Here is a 22,426-nt window from a genome sequence, read left to right as displayed (position 1 = left end):
TTTAAATTATTTCACCATCCTTAATTGGGGGTCGGAGGGTTAAAAGAATAAAGCAAAACCAAGGCTATAATTAAGCCATGATGACTGACAGGATAGGCATTTCCTCCCATTAACGATTAGTGTGGGAACTGAGGACCTGAGGCAAAGCAGAGAGCCCTTAACACATCGGGCTCGTCATTAATTGCCAGGAAATGACCACAGAACCATATCTTGCGCCCTCCTGCGCCTTGTGTTTTTGTTTCCTCCTGCTGGCCTGTTTCAACTCAGACCGTGATCTGGCAAGCTATTCCCTGATCCTCCTCCACTGAACTGAACCCCAGCAGAGCAGCTTACAGGATCAGGGCCTCAAGCTGTAACATTTTTGAGGCAGAGAATCTGGCCCAGATCCTCAAAGGTATTTAGGTGCGTAATTCCCTTGATTTCCATGGAAATTAGGCTCCTACATGTCTTTGAGGATCTGGGCCTATCTGTACATAACATGCCAGGCACCTCTCCAGGACTATGTAAATAATAAAACATAAAGCAATTACTGACTCATCCCTTTGGAAAGATGCTTTATGTGTCCAAGCACTGATTCTTGTAACAGTCTGTGAGATGGACAAGTATCGCTCTCCTCATTTTACAGAACCTGGGACAGAGAGATGAGGTGACTTACCCAAGGACACACAGCAATTCACTGGCAGAGCCAGAAAGAGAGCATTCTAGCTGCCAACTCTGTGTTCAATCCACTAGGCAGTGCTGCCTCTGTGTACGTCTATAGCATGCCAGGCTTTCCCTTGCCGTTAAAGATTAGCACTGAAGCTGCTGGGGAAGCTGGGTTTCATTCTCAACATTCCCATAACTTAATAATTACAATGCACAATTTTATTCACATATGAATTCTGTGCCACAGCAGTAAGGAGACCCTCTGGGCCGTGCATTTCCAACAGATCACCACCTTTCCTCGCGTAATTAGTCCCTCGTGCTTTTTTTTTAATCCTATACAAACCATGATATCATTGCTCCAAATGCACTGACTCCCCCATCTTTGGTTGTTTGATGATTATCTGAGAAAAATCACAACACTTGTGCTCCACCTGTTTTAAATCTATGCAATCTATGGCTTGAACCTATCAAATAGTTTTGGAAGGGAAGTGCATTTGTGTGTGCCTTCTTGTGTCTTCCAGGAGTGTGAGCTCTTGTTTTATGAATGCAGTGCTGCGTCAGGCGACAAAGTCTCTGAATCCATGATTGACTTCGCCAGGTGAGAGTGTGCCGTGGGATTGTTGACTGTCCTGAATTAATGGGTTGGGTCCTGATTTCCACTGCTCTTCAGTTTTACATGCTGACATGACCCCTGCAGCTGAAAGCTGTATATCCCAATGCTCCATAGATAATGTACGCAGCTCCTATGTGCCCATCCAGGGTGTGTCAAAACTGGAGCTACACCAGTTTACCACAGCTGAGGATCCGTCCATAGATGCAAAGATAAGAGTCTGTTTTAGCTGGGACAAGTTTTTACACTGCATAGTATCAGAGTACTTTCCAGTCATGTATTAAGCAACGTGACTAAAATCAGTCACTTGTTTGTTCTCTCATCCTCTCCCTAAGCAGAGAAGCACGTGCAGTGGCATGGCTTGTTTTGGCAGAGAGAGAGTTGTTTTTTCCTTAAGTATATATGTTGGTCTGTGTTTATATTGGAGAAGACAAGCTCAGAGAAGTGCATCTTGCACTTGGTATGGAAGTTGGTGAGGTTTGTGATGGTCTTTAGTTCATGGGGGCAGGGCCAGCTCCAGGGTTTTTGCTGCCCCAAGCAGCAAAAAGGAAAGAAAAAGCCCCCCCGCGATCGTGATCTGCAGCTCTACTGCCACCGCTTCAGTCTTCGGCAGCAATTCAGTGGCTGGTGCTTCGCTCCAAGAAAAGAGTAAGGGACCGCTGCCAAATTGCCGCCGAAGACCCAGACATGCCACCCCTCACCGTTGGCTGCCCCAAGCAGCTGCTTGCTGGGCTGGTGCCTGGAGCCGGCCTTGCATGGGGGAGTTTATTCCATTGTCCTGGCCCACAAAAATGGTCCCTAAATGGATTCTTCACTGGAATGTCAGGATGAACCTCAAACATTCAGCCCTGAAAAAGCAGGTTAACAAAACCATCAATAGTATATTTTGTGTCTAGAACAGACTGTTGGAAGGAAGAATGGAACAGGGCATACCGGGCCCATATCCACTTATGCTCCCCCACTAAAAACGTCCAGTGTGACTTCTAGATGCTGCCAACCCAATCCCCTTCTCCCCACCACAGAATAACACAAGGACCTGAGGGCACAAAGGACCTTAGCTATTTCTCCTTCTCCTGGAGTGTTGTACAGAGAGTAGGTGGCTAGCTGGAAGCAACAAGCCAGGCATCATTCTACCTGCTGTTGTTAGGTTTACTGCGTTGCCTGGAGACAGCTCGCAATCTGGGCTCCAATCCTCAGGATGTTGCTTAACTCCCCTATGGGTTGATTGACATGAGCAGGTTTGTTTTGACTGTGGCTTGACTGAGGTTGGAATTTTCAATGGAGCCTAAAGGAATAGGTGCCCAAATTCCATTGAATTGCTGTGGGAATCGGGCATGCAACTCTTTTCAGACCCTTTGAACACCTCAGCCCTACCCTTTACTAGAGCTTTCCACGACAGATGATGATGTAGATTCTAAACAGCAGGGCAATTAACTGGCTAATTTGTTTCATGTTTATCATGCCAGATCACTGAAAGCTCACGAAGACAGATTAAAAACTGAGGTGGTGGAGGTACCAGCGCCACCAAAGAAGAAAAGAGGTTGCTGCAGATGACCGAGAAACTTGGTGCTTTGATCAAAAAATACAGCCTGAAAGCATAAGAATGGCCCTCTCTTAACCTTCATCTCTGCTCCTCATGTCTGACTTTACTGATTCCCCTTAAGTATTACAGAACAAATGCAGTTGTGAGGGAGTGAGTTGTAATCTGTCTCATTCATAGCTAATCTATTTCTCTGATTGCCTACCCCCACAGAATGTTAGGGCCTAACCCATTAGTGGGCAAACATTATTTCTTTCATTAAGAGATCAAAACTGTGCCCCTCCATTGCTGCTCCTGATGCAAGAAGCAGAAAGAGCCCAGATGGATTTTCAGATCTCAGAATGAGTTTTGCAGCCAGCGGATAGAAAAATCCTCTTTGAGGGTGGAATTCACTCTTATGCAGAGGGCCTGTGCAAAGCCTATAATGTATCGCAGGAGATCTCACAATTGGTTTAAGTGGTGCAGGCACCTCTGCACAGTGGTGAATTTCACTCAGAATGTGTAAACTCAGAAAATCTGATCCAGATTCAATTGAGAGAGAATACACAATATGCCTCAATCTCATTTTTACAGTCATTTTTCTGATTGCACTTTATAAAGTATGTCATCAGTTTGAAGTGTCTTTACCTTTATAATATCTAGCTTTGCCCTCACATACGTCTCGTATTGTACTACACCAGTGGTCAATAGAGGATCCCTACAAAAAAGACTGCTAAAACTGTGATTAAAAAAACAACACATAGAAAGATGGGTAGAAGGTACAGGATAATAAAATCACTTTGGAGCGATGAGTCAATCGAATAGTTTGATCAGCGGAATATTTGTGAGTCTATCATTTTCAGTGGAGGGTACTTTGAGCAATGGAACAGCCTCCAAGGCAATGGATTGTTGCATTAGAACAGAGGTTCTGAAACTGTGGTCCGCGAGCTCCATTCAGGTGGTCCACGGATAGTTTCCTCTAAAGTACATGCGTGGGGGGCCGTACACAAGAGAATGAAGGGCCAGCCACCTAATAAATGGAGCCTTGCAGGTGTGGCTCCACTAATTAGGTGCCTGGATCCTGGAGAAGATGCACATGTAAGGTGAGGGGGTGGCCTTGGGAGGAAAAGGGGGTAGGTGGGAGGGGGCAGTCGGGTGAGAAGAGGGGGTGGGGGGAATTTGGGAGGTACAGGGCTGCAGTGGCCAGAGAAAGAGCTGACTTTCCCCAGCTCCAAGGCTATGACTGTCAGGGAGACACCCCAGTCCTTCCCAGCTCCAGCTTGGGGGCTGCCGCAGCGGGGGAGAGAGGGATAGACCCTTTCTCCTTCCCATCCTAGCTTGATGGCTGCTGCAGCAGGGGAGACCCCCGCTCCTTCCCAGCCCCAGCTCGGGGACTGACGCAGCAGGGGAGAGTGGGCACATCCATCACATTAGAAAGGCAAGACTATATTAAAATATGAGTTGTGTGCTTTTATTTGTAGAACAAAAAATGTTAATTATTATTAAAATTTTTTTAAAATATAATGCTTTTATCTAAAGTGCTTTACAATAGCTGGCTAACGGTACAAACAACATTTGGAAAGATCATTAAGTTGTCCGCCGAGACCCTCAGCTGATTATTATCATCATCAGTGTTATTTAACATTTATATCCCAGAGACCTCAGCCAGGTCGGGGGCCCCATTGTGCCAGGCCCTGTATAAATGTAGAAACAATGATGAGTAATTTTTCAACACTATAAATAAAAGGGTATTTTAACTTATTTTTGGTTCTGCTTCTCTTTTTATGTGTGTGTGTTATTCATAATGCTATCACACAAATTGGTGATATCAGTTCTGCTCAAGCTACTGAAATTTAGTGAAGGAGCTGGGACACTTTCACAGAAAGGCAGAGGATGTTTAGAGACCTAAAAGAATGGAATTGTCCATTTGTTGGTTACAGTTGGGGAAAATGACCAATAAAGTTACATTACAGGACAACTGTGAATATTCCAAGAATACACCAAGACCAAAAAGATCTCAAATAAAGCAAAGCTGATTAGCAGATGGAGAGATCCACTGGTCACACATTAACAAATGGTATCAGATCGTAACCAGTGCTAGTTTGGGTAACAAGGTTAGCCAGGTACAGCAGGATCTTGTAATTAAGACAAAGGATCACATCTTACAATGTCAGAGCTCAGGTGTTTCAGTGTTTCACTGACGGGCTGTCTCTCTCTGTTAGCATTGTAACATTTCAGAACTCCATCTCCCCTGAGTCACCAAAACATTCTGTGTATGTCAGGTTTACCTGCCTCCTGACACGTACTACAGCAGAGGGGTGAACCTCCTGCATTAGCATCTTAGCTGCAAAGTCATTGGCTGAATAATCTGTTTTCTCAACATTATGGAGACTTTAACAATCTCTCTTTTAATCAGAAATTACAGCCTCTCCCTATTCCAGTGTATGCATCAATTTAATTTCACACTGAATGGAGCTGCCAGTTTCACTTCCTGCCACATAAATTCCTACAAAGGCTGCCTTTGAGCCCTCTGCCTGCCATTCATTCTAACAACCTTTTATTTACATAGCTTGTCTCATCTCTGCCCAAAGTGGTATATTCCTATTTCTGATTAGGTGGCACTAAACTCTACCTGCACTTGTGCTGTATCTGGGCAATTCACACTCTTTAATGGATTAACCTCACAACCTCTCCTGTGAGGCAGGGCACTGCTATTAGCCCCATTGTACAGATGTGCAACTGAGGAATAGAGAGACTATAGCCCAGACCTTCAAAGGTATTTAGGTGCCTAATTCCTGTTGATTTCAATGGGAGCTAGATTTCTATACAACTTTGAGGATCTGAGTCCAAGGGACTTGCCCAAGGTCACACAGGAAACCTGTGGCAGAAGGGGGAAATGAGCTCAGGTACCTCAAATCCCAGGACAATGCCCTAACTTCTTTCCTTATAGAGGCATTCTGTTGCCTTTACTGTTAATGCCAGCTAGAAGACAACTGTCCCTTAGCCCTAATAATAAAAGGACTATATTTGCTTAATCCAATTTACATAATTCCTCTTGTAGGCTATCCTCTCTTATAACACTTCACTATAAAATGAAATTATCATATCTAGTACAAGGATCAGTCTTTGGAACATATTCCCTAAAGAGGGACTCTGACAGCACAGTTCAGTTCCTGCTCTGGGGTCTTCAGATCCAGGTTTAATTTGAGCCAATCTGTACTATTTCTATTTTAAAAGTCCCTGTATATTGCCTTGAACAGACTAAACCCAAATACACTGGAAATTCCAATCAACAATGAAAGTAACAAAATCTCAGTGTCCATTAACCAAAACAGACCATCTGTTCACTTCATGCAGCTGTGCAGCTACATGTAGACAAAAGCTGCCCACAAGAGGTTTGTCTTACCCTAAATCTTGTTTGGATTATGTACGGAAGATGGCGCTTTCCCTGCTTCAATCGGTCAGCAAACAGCTTTATTTGCCTACAAAAGAAGATTAAATTAGTTAAGGTTGCTTTTCCTCAGTTCTTCCATTAGATGGTAGTAAATACAACAATGCATTCCAACTGCATAATATTTGAGCTGTATAAGAGATGCTGATAACCTGAATTTGGCTCAAAATGTAGATCTGTAAAGCCAAACTTTTATAAAACATCCTACACAGAGAAATGGTACTATTTTATTTCCAGTGATTCCAATGGCATTAATTCTGATAAAAAGATATTTTTAACCAAAATCACTCCCGCTGATGTGTTGGCGAACTAAACACTGCAGCACTAAACTGGAAAGCACAACTGAATACAATATAAACAAAAGTCAAATTGATTTTTCATTCTCCAAGCTGAGAGAAATGCAAGGAAGTTAACAAAGAGCATAAGTAATGACAAGAATTTTGCATTTTAACAATTCTTTCATGTTTAAATAAGGCCTGGGTCATGCAAACACGTACATATGAGTCACTGAAGTCAAAGGGACTACTCATATAAAGTGCATCTGTGTGTTTGGAGGATCAGGGCCCAGAGTCATAGTAATATCATAGGAAAACACATTTTATTTGCTTGCACCATATGATTTTTTTAAGTTGTGTCTCTTTAAACCTTTCAGAATTACTATAAGTACTTCACCAGTAAAAGAAAATTTTTCAAAATTAAATTCCATTTCAGAGCACTGCAGAAAATCATAGTAAACAACAATAAACCAGCTAGAGTGCCAGCAGCCATACCACTTTGCCAGCTGCTACTTAAAAGCAGAGCACAACTGGACTGAAGAAGCACTTACATCATGACACATTTTAACAGATCATTGTACAAAAGTTCAAATACACAAACTATTTGGTCTCAAAAAGCCACTTCTCGAATTCTCTCTGTTTTCATCGTTTAAGGTATTATTTACTCTTCTTGGTATATAAAATATGCACCAAATCAAGCACAATAACTAGCACTTTTCATCTGCAAATCTCACAGTGCTTTACAAAGGAGGTCAATATCATTACTCCCACTTCACAGATGGGGAAACTGAGGCACACACCCATGAAATAACTTGCCCAATGACACCCCCCAGGCCAGCAGCACAGCTGAGAATTAGAATCAAGTTTTTCTGAATGCCAGCTCCAGTACCCTATCCACTGGATGCAGAGAGTCCTTTGCTTGCTCCATAAGCTACAGCTTAAAAGATGAAAAATTAAAAACTGATAAAAGGAAATATTTTCTCATTGCCATGAGAAAGCATGGAGACCAGTCTCTGTACAGAAACTCAGAGTCTGCACTGATCAGATGCCCCCACATGGTATTAATGGAGACACTGCCCTGCTTGGCTTTCACGTGTTTGAATGATGTCAACGTTTTAGATTTGTTCATTGTTAAACTTTTGAAACAGTATGAGCTGTGAAATGGGTAGACTGCAGGTTATGAAGGTTTTCCACAAACACTGTTAACTATTTAGGACGATGTTTACTATCGACTGTAAGCACATTGCAACAGGGACTGGTCCTGTATAATCTGTACAGAGCCTAGTACATTTTGGACACAACTGAAAATAAAAATGAGGTGACGGCTTACTTTTAAATGGCACTCCCAGCAAGAGTTTTGCAAAAGTTGACAAGGAAGCAAGTGACTGCAGTTTTACTCAGCGTAATGTACTGACACAGGCCAAAAGCAACAGACACTGGCCACACTCTTAACTGTATGTAGCCAACTAGATAATAGCTTAAGCAGCAGAAGACAGGAGCTATAGAGGGAGACGGTGCATGGACAAAGCAAAGGCATAGGAGGAAAATGGGTGAGGCTGTACAGTGACTGGGGAAGGCAAAAATATATTCATGGTAAGGGTACTTAGAGCAAAACAGGGAGTGCTGTGGGTGGTCAAGGCAGCTGGGCAGAACTTGGGTGGGGGGCGCTGTGGGGAGCAGAGCAGCAGGGGGGCTGGAACAATTTCTATAGTGGGCCTGCTAAGAGCCACTGAACCAAACTGTCAACCCCGTATAGCATGGAAACCACTTCAAGCCAGGGAGTGTAGCAGTCCCCCTTGCCCCAGTAGTTCCAGCACCCACGCAGAGCAGTCAGGTAGGAGATGTGTGGGTGACAGGGCAATTGGTGAGGGGGTGGGCAGTCTGGCAGAAGGTGGGTTGCTTGGAGTGGCAGGGCAGCGGGAGGCCGTGGGGTGGGTGAGAGGGGCACAGTGGAGGTGGGACAGTGGGGCAGCACATAGGGGCAGAAGGCATGGTGGGGCTGAGGCAGTGGGGCGAGAGGGCACGGGGGGCAAGGGGCACAGTGGAGGTGGGACAGTGGGGCAGCACATAGGGGCAGAAGGCATGGCAGGGCAGGGCAGGCATAGCAGGGCAGGGCAGGGCAGGCTTGGCAGGGCAGGGCAGGCCAGTCACCCAGTGGGCTCTGCAGGCCCCAGGCCATAGTCCCAGCTTGTCTCCGCAGGGCTCAGTGCGGTGTGGTGCTCTGTCCCTCTGCCCATAGTGCATCTCCGTGCCGGACATCTTCGTGCTTGTGGGCAAGGCAGAGACGGGCAACGCCAACCTCACGGCTACGGAGCTCCTGCGGCTCGGTGCGGGCATGCTGCTCTACCTGACAGACCCCACGGCCACCTGCGCTGCAGTGAGGGGCGGCCAGTGGGCGGCCGAGGCCGGGGCCTTCCTCACCAGCTTCTCCAGTGGGAATCCCGCTGCGGGGCCCACGGCGGACAAAGNGGGGGCGCGGTCGCGGCGGGCAGGCCCGGGGCTGTCTTGGCGGCGCTGCGCAGCTCCTGGCGCCCGAGTCCCGGCCAATCTGCGGCCTCGGCAGCAGGAAGCAGGAAGCGCCGGGCGGAGGCAGAAGCAGCCGGGCCTGAGCGTGGATGGGGTGAGGGGCACAGGAGGAGAGGGGTCACGGGTAATGGCGGGGCAGCAAGGGAGCGGCCCGGGAGGGTAATGGGGGGAGGAAGGGAGAGGGTAAGGTCCGGGGGCAGAGGAGGGGGGCAGAGGGGAAGGTCCTGGGGCAGAAGGGGTGAGTAATGGGCAGGGGGATGGGGAAGGTGGGTAACGGGATATGGAGAGAGGCAGGAAGGAAGGGGGGCCTCGGAGTGGTGGGGTTACTGGAAGGAAGGAGAGGGCAGGGGGGCAATGGTGGTAGTGCAGGGGGAGCCTGGGTCAGGGGCGCTGAAGGTGCTGGGAGCAGGGCAGAGCGGTGAGCCTGATGGCCCAGGTGCACCTGGCAGGTGGAGGTACCGACAGATTCCCAGGACACCCTGCCCATTTGCTGCAAATCCCAGTTACGGAGCCCTTGTGCCCTTGCACCAGCTGCTGGGTGTCATAGTTCCCTTTTTACTCCTGCTGCTCTCCAACTGTGGAAAAATGAGAAGTGTGGAGCAGAGAAAAGGGCTTGGCCTTAGTTCAATAACAAATCAACTGGCAAGCGTTTGTGCTACAGCTCTGGGTGTGGGGAAGTGATCCCTTAAAGGGGGTACCCTAAGGGAACGAAGGTCAAAAATTTAAGTATTGTACCAAAATACAAAATTTCAAGCTAACCTGGGGTCAGCAGAAGTAATCTAATTAAGGAACAAAATTTCAAGGCAAATATTTAGAGATTTTTTTGTTTGTTTTTGGCCTTGCAACTTATTACTGTCGTGTTTTGCAATCCAGCATGCTATTGCATGAAAGCCAAATGCTGACAAGGGCTCTGATGCTGCAGTTGGAGCCCTGCCCCCATGCAAAGCCCCATGGTCTTAAAAGGGACTCTGTGCGACTCAGGTGCAGGATGAGGTCTAGGTTTTTTTTCCTTATTGCCCATGCAGAGTGAGGCACAGCTGGGAAACCAACACCATAAGTGGTGAAATGTAAATTTGATTTTTAAAATTTGTTCAGATTTAATAACCTTGGGTCTTATTAGTAATGTAGGTGAGGAAACTTGTCTTTTAAAAAAACAACAGGGAGTCCGGTGGCACCTTAAAGACTAACAGATTTATTTGGGCATAAGCTTTCATGGGTAAAAAACCCACTTCTTACCCATGAAAACTTATACCCAGATAAATCTGTTAGTCTTTAAGATGCCACTGGGCTCCTCATTGTTTTTGTGGATACAGACTAACATGGCAACCCCCTGATATTTGTCTTTTAAAAATTATTTTTAATCCAATAACATCTCTTTTAAACTAGATTGCCCTTAAGCCCAGATTCTGCAAACACTTATGCACACGCTTAATTTACAGCACGAGCATTCGCATTGAAGTCAATGGGACTGCTCACATGCATGAAGTTGAGCAGATGTTTAAATGTTTGCAGGATTGGAACCTAAGGGCATGATCCTGAATAGAGCCTTGCAACCCAACCCGAACCTGACTGAACCTGATTACAGGTGGCTGGCCCAGGTCTGGTAATTTCTAATCACCTCTTCCTGCCTGTGGGCTCATTGCGTTTTTCTACTGTGTGCCTCACTCCTGCTGGCCGCCACATCAATATGCTTTGTATGCTGCAGCTCCTGAGTGCTGACAAGTCACACGCCCTCTCCTGCTGCAGGAGGTGGCCTGATTGCCAGCACCAGGCATAGGGAGTGGGAAGCCCCCACCAAGCTGAGCCCCAAGGAAGAGGCAACACTGACACAGGCTCAGGATGAAATGTCAGGTTTGGGTCTACTCAACACTCTCAGGTTGGGTTTAGGTCAGTTGTCCTTCGCTTGGGGTGGGTTCTGGTCCAGCTTTAAAATTAGGCTTGAGCAGACCTCGAATCCTGAAAAGACTGCATGTGAATCACTTTAATCTCATACATAAATATTTGCAGGATTGGGGCTTTAAACTATAAATTCTTTAGTTCAGGAACCTTCCCTGCTGCTGTGTTTGTATATCACCTAGCAGAATGGGTTTCTGATTCTTATTGGTTCACTACCGTAAATAAGTACTAAATAATAGTAATAATTAATAACAGTAAACCTGATGGCTTTCCAATAAAAAAAAAGTGCCAAAACAAAACGTAAAGACTGTTATTTCTCTAATAGGCTTAGCCGAATAAGATATAGATGATTTATTTCCTACATGTATATAGCAACTCAGTAGAAGAGTTAATCTGTCATTCTTATTTCATAAATCATGTTGCATTGATCTGAGAGTAAATGATGGATCTTTTTAAGGCATCGTTTATTTTTAAAACAATGTTAGAAAAGGATTTTATTTTCCAGCAGAGAACACAGATTACTCTTGACTTTTGTTAAGGAAATGTGAAAGGTTTTCAATTGTAGTATATGATTTGTAGGTGTCATCTTCAGTTATGCTCCCTAATAGTGGATACTCATATAGAGTGGGCTAGTCTTATGACATATCTCAGCTTTTTTGACACTGATGAGCTTCTGCTACTAGAGAAAGGAGAAAAATTGCACGATGTGACACTTTCTGTAAGGATATCTGTCGTGAGCTGCTGCATGGAATTGCTGCCAGCAATTACAAAACAAGTGCTTGATTTTGCAAGCTCTTTGTGCACAGCTCTCATTGAATGCACTGGAATTCTTTATGTGGAGGGCTCGCAGGACTGAGCTCTGGCATTTCAGCAAATGATACAAAGAGCTATACAGGAGCTACAGCGAGGCCCAATGACCTTTCAATCTATTTAGTACATCACTTGCGGTTCCAGTGCCAAGGCAACTAGAAAAATCATAAAAGTTGAGCAAAGACAGTTTAATTTTCTGCAGATGATTTGGCTCTTGCTTAGTTCGTGAATCAGAGTATTATATAAATGAAAGAGTCAGTAAAATAATAATATTTTTATGGAGCCAGCTGTTCGTAAAGCAGCTAGCACACAAGTAGAAAAGGTATCTTTCCTGGAGAGCTTGCACTCTACAATCCAATTTTCCCCATGCTAGCTCTTGGATATACGGTGGGATTCACAAAGGTGCTTAGGTTCCTAACTCCCATGAAATCAGTGAGAGTTAGGCACCTAAATATCTATGGGAATCCCACACAGAATGTTTACTACTCAATGGTGCTACTCATAAAAGTAAGAACTAATTACATCTTGTAGTAAAAATTTACCTGATCCAGGTCCGGTGCTTCCATTTAGGCGACCTACGCGGTCGCCTAGGGCACCAGGATTTGGGAGGGCAGCAGGTCATAAATAAGCATGAGGAATGGAGAATGGTGTGTGACAAGAAGCAGAGCAAACTGGCAGTGTGGTGTAGCATTTATCCCATTCCATTCTTTTTTCAGATTGCTTGTTAGTGTTTCTGATAGTGCAGGAATGGAGGCTAGAAATGTCATCACTTGGTTCTAGTTAATTGCTAAACCTGGCAGGCTAGGAAACATTTTCAGATGTCTACTTAAAGTACAACCAGATTTCAGATTTGGTTGCCTAACAAGGAAACGTGATTTCTTGAATCTTTTTTTCTTGTGAGGGGAGGATTAGCAAAAATGAGTTGTTGTTTAAAATATTTGCTTCACTGTGTGTTGTACTGCCCTTTGCGCTCTCAAGGACAGGCTGCCGAACTGATCTGTGGTTTTTAAAATATTGAATGAGTTGAGCAATTGGTCAGCAAATACATGTGTAATTAGCCATGTCCACTGGTCTCATAATAATGCTGTAGGGGGTGTATCAGACTGAGCGGAGCCAGAGGAGGAATTTCATGACATCGTGGACAAGCTATCCGCTCCTGCTGTTGGGTGGTGTTGAGAACAAAAGTGAGGCAGCCTGTTCTCAGCCTGGGGTGAGCCTGCAACAGTCCGTACACCTAGGATTTTCACATGCAGGAAAGCACCCTCCGTTCTGGGCTGTATGCGATTAAACTTCCGCTCTCCACATAGATTTTTTGTTGCCCTAGTCTAGTGGATAATAGAATTTTCCAAGCTCAGAATTAAGAGCTAGGGGAAGGCCCTATTTCCAGTCCCCTCCCCTCCAGTGCAGGATATTCACAAGTTTTTATGACTCTCTAGTGATGGAACAACCCGAAAAGGCTTATTTCCTTATGTCTTTCTACAGCCCATCCCCATTGTACAGTGCCCAGTACAGTAGAGTCCTGATCCATGCATCCGATGAAGTGGGTTTTTTACCCATGAAAGCTCATGTCCAAATACATCTGTTCATCTTTAAGATGCCACCAGACTCCTCTTTGTTTTTGCCCTTGTCTCTTTCTTGTATTGGTGATGAGTCTCTCACTGCAGTACTTGGTTGTATAGAGATGCTATACGTGAATAAGTTTCAAGGAAACGTAAAGGAAGAGCTTACTACTGGGAACTCTTCTTGCTTGCAGCTAGCAAATGTCATATTGCCAATACCCAACAATGAGCTGGTCTTGGAATTAAATTGTAAGAATTTGAATAATAAAGTCGTGACCCTCCACTCACCCATACAACTTATTTTTAACAAGGAAGAGGACAGAGGGACAAGGGAGTTAATGAACAAAAGATGTGCCTGGTTAAAATAAGTGACTCACTAAAGCTATAACAGAAGAAAGCTTGGCCAATGCGCATGCTTATTGTCTTCCGTAGTGTTGACAGTGACCTTCAATGAGCAGTACACTTTATGAGCCAGATCTTTAATTTGGGTAAATGGATGTAGCTCTATGGATTTCAGTGAAGCTACACCTGTTTACACCATCTGAGGATCTGGCCTTTTATCTCCATTGTCTGCCTACTATCCTTATTAAATCCCATGACCCATAAGGCTATAGTTTCTTTTTTTTTATGACCCTAGGAGGCGCAGATGCAACAAAGGAGGTTAAGTCTGCAGCTAACTGCTCTCAGACGAACTCCCTTGATGTTTGAATTAACTATTGCTTTCTTTTGCGACAACCAACTTTGGAGCTGTGCTGCCTTCCTTTCTCATTGAACCTTGAGGAAGTGCACCTTTCTGTGGAGGGTGGCCTTGGGATCTGTGTGTGTGGGGGGGGGGGCGGTGATGGAGATTTTCTGAAGGTTTCTTGTTGCTTGACTGGGTTCAATCCGCTCACAGGGATTTTTCACTGGTGGCTATGGAGCTTTCTGCCAGCGAACTCAGCATTTATGACAAGCTGTCGGAGACCATTGACCTGGTGAGGCAGACTGGAAACCAGTGTGGAATGTCAGAAAAAGCCATTGAGAAGTTTGTCAAGCAGCTCTTGGAAAAGAATGAGCCCCAAAGGGGACCCCCCCGATACCCTCTCTTGATGGCTCTCTACAAGGTAAGCCATCTTTCTGACCTGCAGGGATGGGAGATCTTGACACTTATACATACATGCCTTTTGAGGGTTTGACGTTCTTCCTCTGCATAATGACAACTGAACTTGTATTTCCCCATGATTAAATAATAAAGGCAAACTATCCCAATGAGAGAGAGAGAAAGAAAGGAGGTAGTTGTCCTGTTCTACTTGACACTGTTGAGGCCTCAGCTGGAGTACCCTGTCTAATTCTGGGTTCCATACTTTAAAAAAGATGTTGGCAATTGGAGAGAGTCTACAGGAAAGCAACCAATGTGCTAAAAAGTTTAGAAAATCTGACTTATGAGGAAAGGGTTAAAAAAAACCAAAACACTTGGGCATGTTCACTCTTGAGAAAAGAAGAGTGAAGGAGCGGACCTGATAACAGTCCTCAAATATGTTAAGGGCTGTTATTAAGAGGACAGTGATCATTGTTCTCCATATCTGTAGAAGGTAGGACAAGGAGTAATGGGCTTCATAAGTAGGGATGAAAGGGAGATTTAGGTTAGATATTAGGAAATACTTGCTAACCATAAGAATAGTTAAGCACAAATAGTACTCCTGGGGGAATTCTGCCCCAAAAAATTAATTAAATTCTGCAAAATTCTGAATGTTTTATTTGTTAAAACAATATAATCACTCCAGTTTCAATTATTTTGGTAATTTATTTCAAAATACCTGTCAACGATACAGACAACAGCAAGAAAGATTCCCCCAGGAGTAGAGAGTTAAAGAAACCCTTACAACAACCCAGTTCCAGTTGAGGGGGAGGGGGGGCCTGGAGAGGACTGTGTGGGGCACACAGACACCAGCAACCCCCTCCCTGAAGAGCCAAGCCGCGGGGCACCCTCTGCCTTCACACTATCACCCCCTTCCCCCACAGATTCCAGCCACAGGGCACCCCTCAGCCCAGAGACCAGCATCCCCTTTCCCCAGAGCCTAGCAGTGGGCACACCCAGATCCCAGACACCAGCACCCTCCTCCTCCTAGAGCCTGGGCACCAGTACTCCCAGAGCCTTTACTACCCCCAACTTCTTAACTGTCTTGCCAGGGGACATGGTGTGGTGCAGCCCAGCCCCTCCTCACCCTTTGCCAGAGCTGGGTCCTCTGGGCCCTCTCCCATGCCTGGGAGAATGAGGATTAAGCAGAGCAAGCAGCCACCAGCTCAGCCAGGCTGGGTGCTTCACTTACTGCGAGCTGGACTCTGCAGAATCCAGCAGTTGTGCAGGTCCAATTCTGCGCAGGAAACAGGGAATCCTGCAAAATTCTGCATTGTGCAGTGATGCAGAATTCCCCCAAGAGTAAAATAGGCTTCCAAGAGAGGTTGTGGAATCCTCTTCTTTGGTGGTTTTAAAGAACAAGTGTCGTAGTGCTTGAGGTTATTTGGTCCTGCCTCAGTGCAGGGGGCTGGACTAGATGACCTTGTGAGGTCTCTTCCAGCCCTACATTTTCGTGATTCTATGATTTTCTTGAGGAAACTCTCAGACTTTGCTATAACTAGCCACGTTCATATCCCTGCACCCATTCTCCTGTCAGATTGCTTGAAGAAGATATGTTGACTGAGCTTTGGAACTGCCCTCAGTGTGTTAAAATATGAGTGTCTAGGCATCCCCCTCTTAAAGAATGTGGCTCCGCTTCTGTGCTAATGAAGACTCATCACATCAACACTTTTAGTGGAAACTTTAGTTTCTTCTTCGAGTGATTGCTCATATCCATTCCAGTAGGTGTACACGCCACGCGTGCACGTTCGTCGGAAGACTTTTACCCTAGCAACTCCAGCGGGCCGGCAGGTCGCCCCCTAGAGTGGCGCCGCCATAGCGGGTAATATATACCCCTGCCGGCCCGCCCGCTCCTCTGTTCCTTCTTACCACCGTGTCGGTCGTTGGAACTGTGGAGCGCGGCATAGCTGTCCTCCAAGTCTCTAGCTTCTCTTCGTTCATTGTTTCTAGTTCTAGTTCTAGTTTTAATTATAGTTCACTTAGTTTAGTATAGTTGTAGTTTATAGTTCTAGTGTATATAGTTAGCGGGTTCAGGGAGCTAGCCCTCTCCCGCGCCCGGCGCCGGGCTCATGCCTGGTTCGCTGGGGTTCAAACCGTGCTTGGCCTGTAAGAAGCTGATGCCCACCAGCGATCCCCACGACGCCTACTTGAAGTGCCTGGGGGAATCGCGTATCTCCGAGAAGTGCTGCATTTGCAAGGCCTTCAGACCGAGGACCAAGAAGGAGCGAGACCAGCGCCTCAAGACGCTCCTGATGGAAGCGGCGCTTAATCCTTCGTCCTCGGCACCGAGTGCCGCTCCGGCACCGGACCACTCCGGCTCCGCGAAGACGCCACGGTTCAGGGGAAGAGACTGTCTACCTCCTCTACCCCAGCTAAGCTGCCTCAAAAAGAGCACCCGACGCCGGCCGGGTTGGCCATGCCAGGGACTTCATCGACTCTGGGCCCGGCACATCCGTCGAGTCCAATCCCTCTCAGCTCCCCGCCAAGATCTAGGGTTGAGCTGATGGTCCCGTCCACGCCCGAGACCTTCTCCTCGGCCAGGGACCTCATCGCTCTAACGGAGCCTGTGCTTGCCCCAGCACCGCCGGTGCGGGTTCTGCAGTCTAAGGGCAAGCCCACGCCGATGCAAGTACCATCCCCGGACTCTCCGGCTCGGCACTGGTCACAATCTCGGCACTGATCTTGATCCCGAGGGAGATCTCGCTCGAGACGCCGCTCGCAGTCCCGACACCGCTCTCCACGACGGTACCGGTCGTACTCGCGGCGCAGATCATCCTCGCGCAGGTCTCGATACTCCCGGCACCGTTCTGGCTCCAGCCACCGTTACCGGCACCGGGACTCGAGGAGTCGTTCCCATCATCGGCGATCCAGATCCCGGTCGACCTCCCAGCACCGCGCTGGTGGCAGGTCCTGGTCTCGATCGTGGCACCGGTATGGATCACGGCACCGATCTCCAGCACCGAGGAGGTCTTCGCCACCTGGGGTGCGGGACCCGTACCACTCCTGTTCGGCTCCCCCGTGGCCCTCTTGCCAGGGGTCAGTCTCTTCGCGGGCGGGCAGTGTGTATTTAGACGCTGAAAGACCCGCTGCCCTCTTCTCCGAGACTCAGCAGGAGCATGGTCCTCAGCAGTGGGGCTTCTGGACCCCCTGGGCGTATCACCAAGCCCAGGGCCCCCAGCAAATTCCTCCGCGGTCGTCGGTCTCTGAGCACAGGGCTCCGGAGGCTACTTCTTCACGCCCTCCTCCATCCCCTACAGAAGAGCAGTCGTTTCATCCTCCAGATCCTGAGCACCCGCAAGAGTCAGACACGGTGCTCCAGTCTGAGCCGCCACCAGACCCGCTCCTGCCAGGTCTCCCCTCATCGTCCTCCCCAGATGAGGCGGTGGCGGGGACGACATCCACCAGTCCCCCCCCACTGGACCTCAGGGCGCACCAGGACCTCCTCAGGCGCGTGGCGCAAAATATGAACATCCAGGCTGAGGAGGTCTCTGAGATCGAGGACCTGGTCGTGAGCATCCTCTCGGCAGATTGCGCCCACTCGTGTCGCCCCTGCCCTTCATAAGTACCATCCAAGCCAATGCCACCACTATTTGGCAGTCACCGGCTTCCGTTCCCCCCGCTGTCGGGGTGTTGAGCGTAAATATATGGTCCCTCCGAAGTGCTATAGCTACTTATATGTCCACCTGCCCCCGTGTTCCCTCGTCGTTCAATCTGTGAATGAGAGGGAGCGCCACGGCAACAGCTCCAGCCCCCAAGTCTAAGGAGGCGAGGCGTATGGAACCTGCTTGGCCGCAAGGTCTATTCCGCAGGCGCCCTGCAGCTGCGCGTCTCCAACCAGCAAGCTCTGCTCAGTCCGCTACACATACAACACCTGGTGGTGGCTGATAAATTTAAGGAGCTGCTCCCGCAGGACGCCCGTCAGGAGTTCGCCGCTCTCCTTGACGAGGGGAAAAGGTCGCGTGCACTTCCCTACAGGCGGCTTTGGACGCTGCAGACTCGGCCGCCAGACTTCCCGCCCCATCGAGGTTCCTTCGCTTCATTGTCGGCGGCCGACAATTATCAATCAGGTCCTCCCGTTAGCTCTCGGCGCGAGGTGTTACCAAATGCATGGCCGTAGTCGTCGCCTTCCTTCGTCGCAGTCGCGTGCTGTGTTCTACCTCGACGACTGGCTTATCCGGGGATCAGAGAGCGAGTGCTCTAGCGACGATCGGCGGTTGCCGCATGGTCAACTGCTTTCACGAGCCTAGGCCTAATGCTCAACGCCAAGAAGTCCGCTCTAACCCCTACTCAGAGGATAGAGTTATCGGAGCCGTTCTAGACTCACACGGCCAGGCCGTTCTTCCTTGTCGCGGTCCAGGCTTTGACAGCCATCATCCACAGGCTGCAGGCAGCAACTCTAACCTCCATACGTACTTGCCTGACACTCTTGGCCACATGGCGGCCTGCACATTCGTCACAGCGCATGCTGCGCTCGCCACGGCCTCCAGTCCTGGCTATCCCTCAGCTCCGTCCGGCCAGCGCCGTTAGATACAGTAGTCACGATTCCTCAGGACGTCCTCCACTCCTCCAGTGGTGGCTGGATCGGTCCGTCGTGTGTGCAGGGCTTCCGTTCCATCTGCCCCAGCCCTCGCTGTCCCTGACAACGGACGCCTCGGACTTGGATGGGGAGCTCACCTAGGTGCACTGCGGACCCAGGGCCGCTGTCTCCTCCCGAACTCGCCCTACATATCAACGTGCGAGAATGAGGGCGGTCCGCCTTGCTGTCAAGCGTTCCGTCAGCAGATCCAAGGTCGCTGTGCTTCGCTTTTCACCGACAACACACGACGGTATAGCATGTAAACAAGCAGGGCAGTATGAGGTCTCCTCTTCTTTGTCAGGAGGCCATGATGTTGTGGACTTTTGCATAGCCCACTCTGTTCACCTAGTTGCTTCCTTTCTCCCGGGGGTTCAGAATACGCTGGCGGATCGGCTTAGCCGGTCCTTTTGCTCCCACGAGTGGTCCCTTCGCCCGGACGTCGCCCTGGCGCTCTCGGAGGTGGGGCATCCATATGGACCCTCTTCGCATCCCGCAGGAACAGAATGCCCGATGTTCTTCTCTTTCCAAGGTCGCGAACGGGCTCGTTGCAGACGCCTTTCTGATTCCTGGCGACGCACCTCTTCTATGCGTTCCCTCCGTTTCCGTTGATCACAAGGTCCTTCTGAAGGTGCGCAGGGAGCCGTTGATGATCGCTCCGGCGTGGCCCCGGCAGTATTGGTTCTCGCGCCTGCTGACTGTCGGTAGTCGACCCTGTTCCCCTGCCTCTTCACCTGGACCTGAATCGCAGGACCACGGCCGGCTTCGTCACGGACCTTCGTCTCTGCACTCCTCAGCCTGGCTCCTGCGTGGCTGACTAGGTCCGAGTTGCATTGCTCTTCACAGTGAGGCAGGTGCTTCTGGAAGTAGGAAGCCGTCTACGAGGACGACGTCCACAGCCAAATGGAAACGCTTTACGTGCTGGTGCGCGGAGAGGCGCTTCCACCCACCTGATGTTCCATCCCAATCGTTCTCGATTAACTTTGGTCGCTCAAGCAGCAAGGCCTGGCGGTGTCCCTCTCTGGGTTCACTTAGTGGCTTTCTCCACCTTCCCTCCGGGAGCGATGGCCGCTCTGTCTTCTCACACCCCATGGTGGCTAGATCCTTAAAGGTCTGGAGCGTCTCTACCCCCAGGTCTGCCGCCCAGCCCCCTCTTGGATCTGAACTGGTGTGTCCCGTCTTATGTCCCCAGTTTGAAACCGCTGGCTACGTGTCCTCCTCTACTTGTCCTGGAAGACGGCATTCCTGGTGGCCATCACTTCTCCTAGGCGTGTGTCAGAGCTGCGCGCCTCTGTGGTAGAGCCCCATATAACGGTGTGTGCCATCGCGACAAAGTACAGCTAAGGCCGCACCCCGCCTTTCTCCCAAAGTTGTCTCGGCCTTTCATGTCAACCAGGACATATTCCTACCCGTATTCTTCCCGAAACCTCATTCGTCTCGCCGGGAGCAGCAGTTGCACTCCTTAGACGTGCGTAGGGCGCTCGCCTTTTATATAGAACGGACCAAGCCGTTCCACAATCCCCCAGCTTTTTGTCGGCATAGCTGACTGGGTTAGGGGTTGCCTGTCTCCTCGCAGAGGATCTCCTCGTGGTGACGTCCTGCATACGGGCCTGTTACGACCTGGCCGGTCTCCCGTCGGGCAATGTGACCACGCACTCTACTAGAGCCAAGCATCATCGACGGCGTTCCTTGCGTGAGTACCCGTCCAGGAAATCTGCAGGCAGCGACCTGGTCCTCCGTGCACACCTTCGCTTCCCATTATGCCTGGTTCAACAGTCCAGGGATGATGCAGCCTTCCGCTTGCCGTGTTACACACTGCGACCTTCTCACTCCGACCCCACCGCCTAGGTAAGGCTTGGGATCACCTACTGGAATGGATATGAGCAATCACTCGAAGAAGAAAACATGGTTACTCACCTTTGTAACCTGTTGTTCTTCGAGATGTGTTGCTCATATCCATTCCACACCTGCCCTCCTTCCCCACTGTCGGAGTAGCCGGCAAGAAGGAACTGAGGAGCGGGCGGGGCGGCAGTGGTATATATTGCCCGCTATGGCAGCGCCACTCTAGGGGGCGACCTGCCTGCCCGCTGGAGTTGGTAGGGTAAAAGTCTTCTGACGAACGTGCACGCGCGGCGCGTACACCTACTGGAATGGATATGAGCAACACATCTCGAAGAACAACAGTTAAAAAGGTGAGTAACAGTGTTTTCCTAGCATGATCGATATAGAGGAAGGATGAGACTTGTGTTTAAAGCTGAGGGTAAGGACTCGAGATCTGTGTTGTACTCCTGGCTCTGCCACAGACTCCCCATTGACCTTGCACCTGTCCGCATCTATTTTCTCTTCTGTAAAATGGAGATGCACCCCTCAAGAGGTTTAATGGTGGGAAAGTGCTACATAGTTTCAAAGTAGGGTATTTATGGGGAAAGGGTGGTGGGTAAGGAGACAATTTCCAGTAGGCAGTGGCCAGATGTTTGCTACAATGATGAGAAATTTCTCATTAAAAATACTACTGGATATAATTTTATTGTCCTCTTCTACAACGGACTCTAAAGATTTTTTGTCATCAAAAGTCGTCCTGTTTTGTCTTTCCCAAGAATACACAAATGCTACGTATTGAGACGGGGGTGTCTTCTGGTTTGTATTCCTAGTTTTGTCGACTCACTGTGATTTCTTTGGGGCTTATTTTGGCTGATTGTACCAATGAAGTAACTTCACCGGAGTGTTTTGAGGCTTGGTTAATGCTTGAAAAGTGCTTTGAAATCCTTGCATAAAAAATGCTGTAGAACTGCAAAATATCTGCTTAGAGACTAGGATTCTAGAACTGTTCATGGAGATCCCTGGCTTTTCTGATGGAGAATGTTAGTACTTAAGTGTTAAAAACAACCCCCCATGTCTGCCAATGTTTGTTTAAATACCAATTATCTTCATTCTTGTACAGCTCCAGTGAACGGAACTGAATTAAAAGTCTATATCTGTATGTGACTAGCATTGCTGTTTAAACGAGGTGTCTCAGTGGAAGTTAAAACACACGCAGCTCAGACACTAGAACCCTTCTTCATACCGGGACGGAGAAAGTTTCCATTCTGAAGACGTCTCCTTCTTTCAGTGTAATTAATCACTTGCCTGTTTTCTCTCACAGGGCCTGCTTACCCTGGGCTTAATCTTGCTAACTGTATACTTCGTGATGCAGCCGTATAGCCCTTCGCCACCTGAAACCACGCTCTCCAGGGCCCATGCCTGGGGCTTCCTCATTGGTCACATCCGGCTGCTATCTTTGCCTATTGCCAAGAAGTACATGCTGGAGAGTAAGGAAATAATTTCTTTGCTGTTGCTTAACAGATGTAGTGAGGCCGGAAAGACAGTTGACTCTGAGTTGGATAGTAACTACACACAACTGTTGAATGTTTCACTTTCCACCAAACTAATAACACTTTACTGTGAT

The 22,426-nt window shown here is 48.3% G+C and overlaps 2 protein-coding genes and 1 long non-coding RNA gene across 3 annotated transcripts in view; 2 read left to right on the top strand and 1 right to left on the bottom strand.

The window, feature by feature from the left end:
- RAB44 (RAB44, member RAS oncogene family) overlaps positions 1 to 4,535 on the top strand; it is a 36,215-nt gene extending 31,680 nt beyond the window's left edge. Inside the window, exons 17-18 of the mRNA XM_032804911.2 lie at positions 1,167 to 1,243; positions 2,722 to 4,535. Of these exons, the coding sequence (XP_032660802.1) occupies positions 1,167 to 1,243; positions 2,722 to 2,809 (165 nt within the window). The 3' untranslated portion in view covers positions 2,810 to 4,535. The remainder of the gene's footprint in view (positions 1 to 1,166; positions 1,244 to 2,721) is intronic.
- On the bottom strand, positions 4,381 to 8,447 carry LOC116839178 (uncharacterized). The gene is made up of 3 exons (XR_004377066.2): positions 7,831 to 8,447; positions 6,181 to 6,256; positions 4,381 to 4,468 (listed from the first exon to the last, which is right to left on the bottom strand). It is a non-coding gene; the product is annotated as an uncharacterized LOC116839178 (long non-coding RNA).
- A 522-nt stretch (positions 8,448 to 8,969) lies between these two features.
- C4H6orf89 (chromosome 4 C6orf89 homolog) overlaps positions 8,970 to 22,426 on the top strand; it is a 35,530-nt gene continuing 22,073 nt past the window's right edge. The window contains exons 1-3 of the mRNA XM_032804912.2: positions 8,970 to 9,120; positions 14,187 to 14,394; positions 22,124 to 22,289. Coding sequence (XP_032660803.1) covers positions 9,116 to 9,120; positions 14,187 to 14,394; positions 22,124 to 22,289 — 379 coding nt within the window. The 5' untranslated portion in view covers positions 8,970 to 9,115. The remainder of the gene's footprint in view (positions 9,121 to 14,186; positions 14,395 to 22,123; positions 22,290 to 22,426) is intronic.

The sequence above is a fragment of the Chelonoidis abingdonii genome, chromosome 4 (assembly GCF_003597395.2).
Source record: "Chelonoidis abingdonii isolate Lonesome George chromosome 4, CheloAbing_2.0, whole genome shotgun sequence".
NCBI lineage: Eukaryota > Metazoa > Chordata > Testudines > Testudinidae > Chelonoidis > Chelonoidis abingdonii.
Note: the sequence above shows the minus strand (reverse complement) of the source record. Positions and strands in the feature narration are given on the sequence as shown.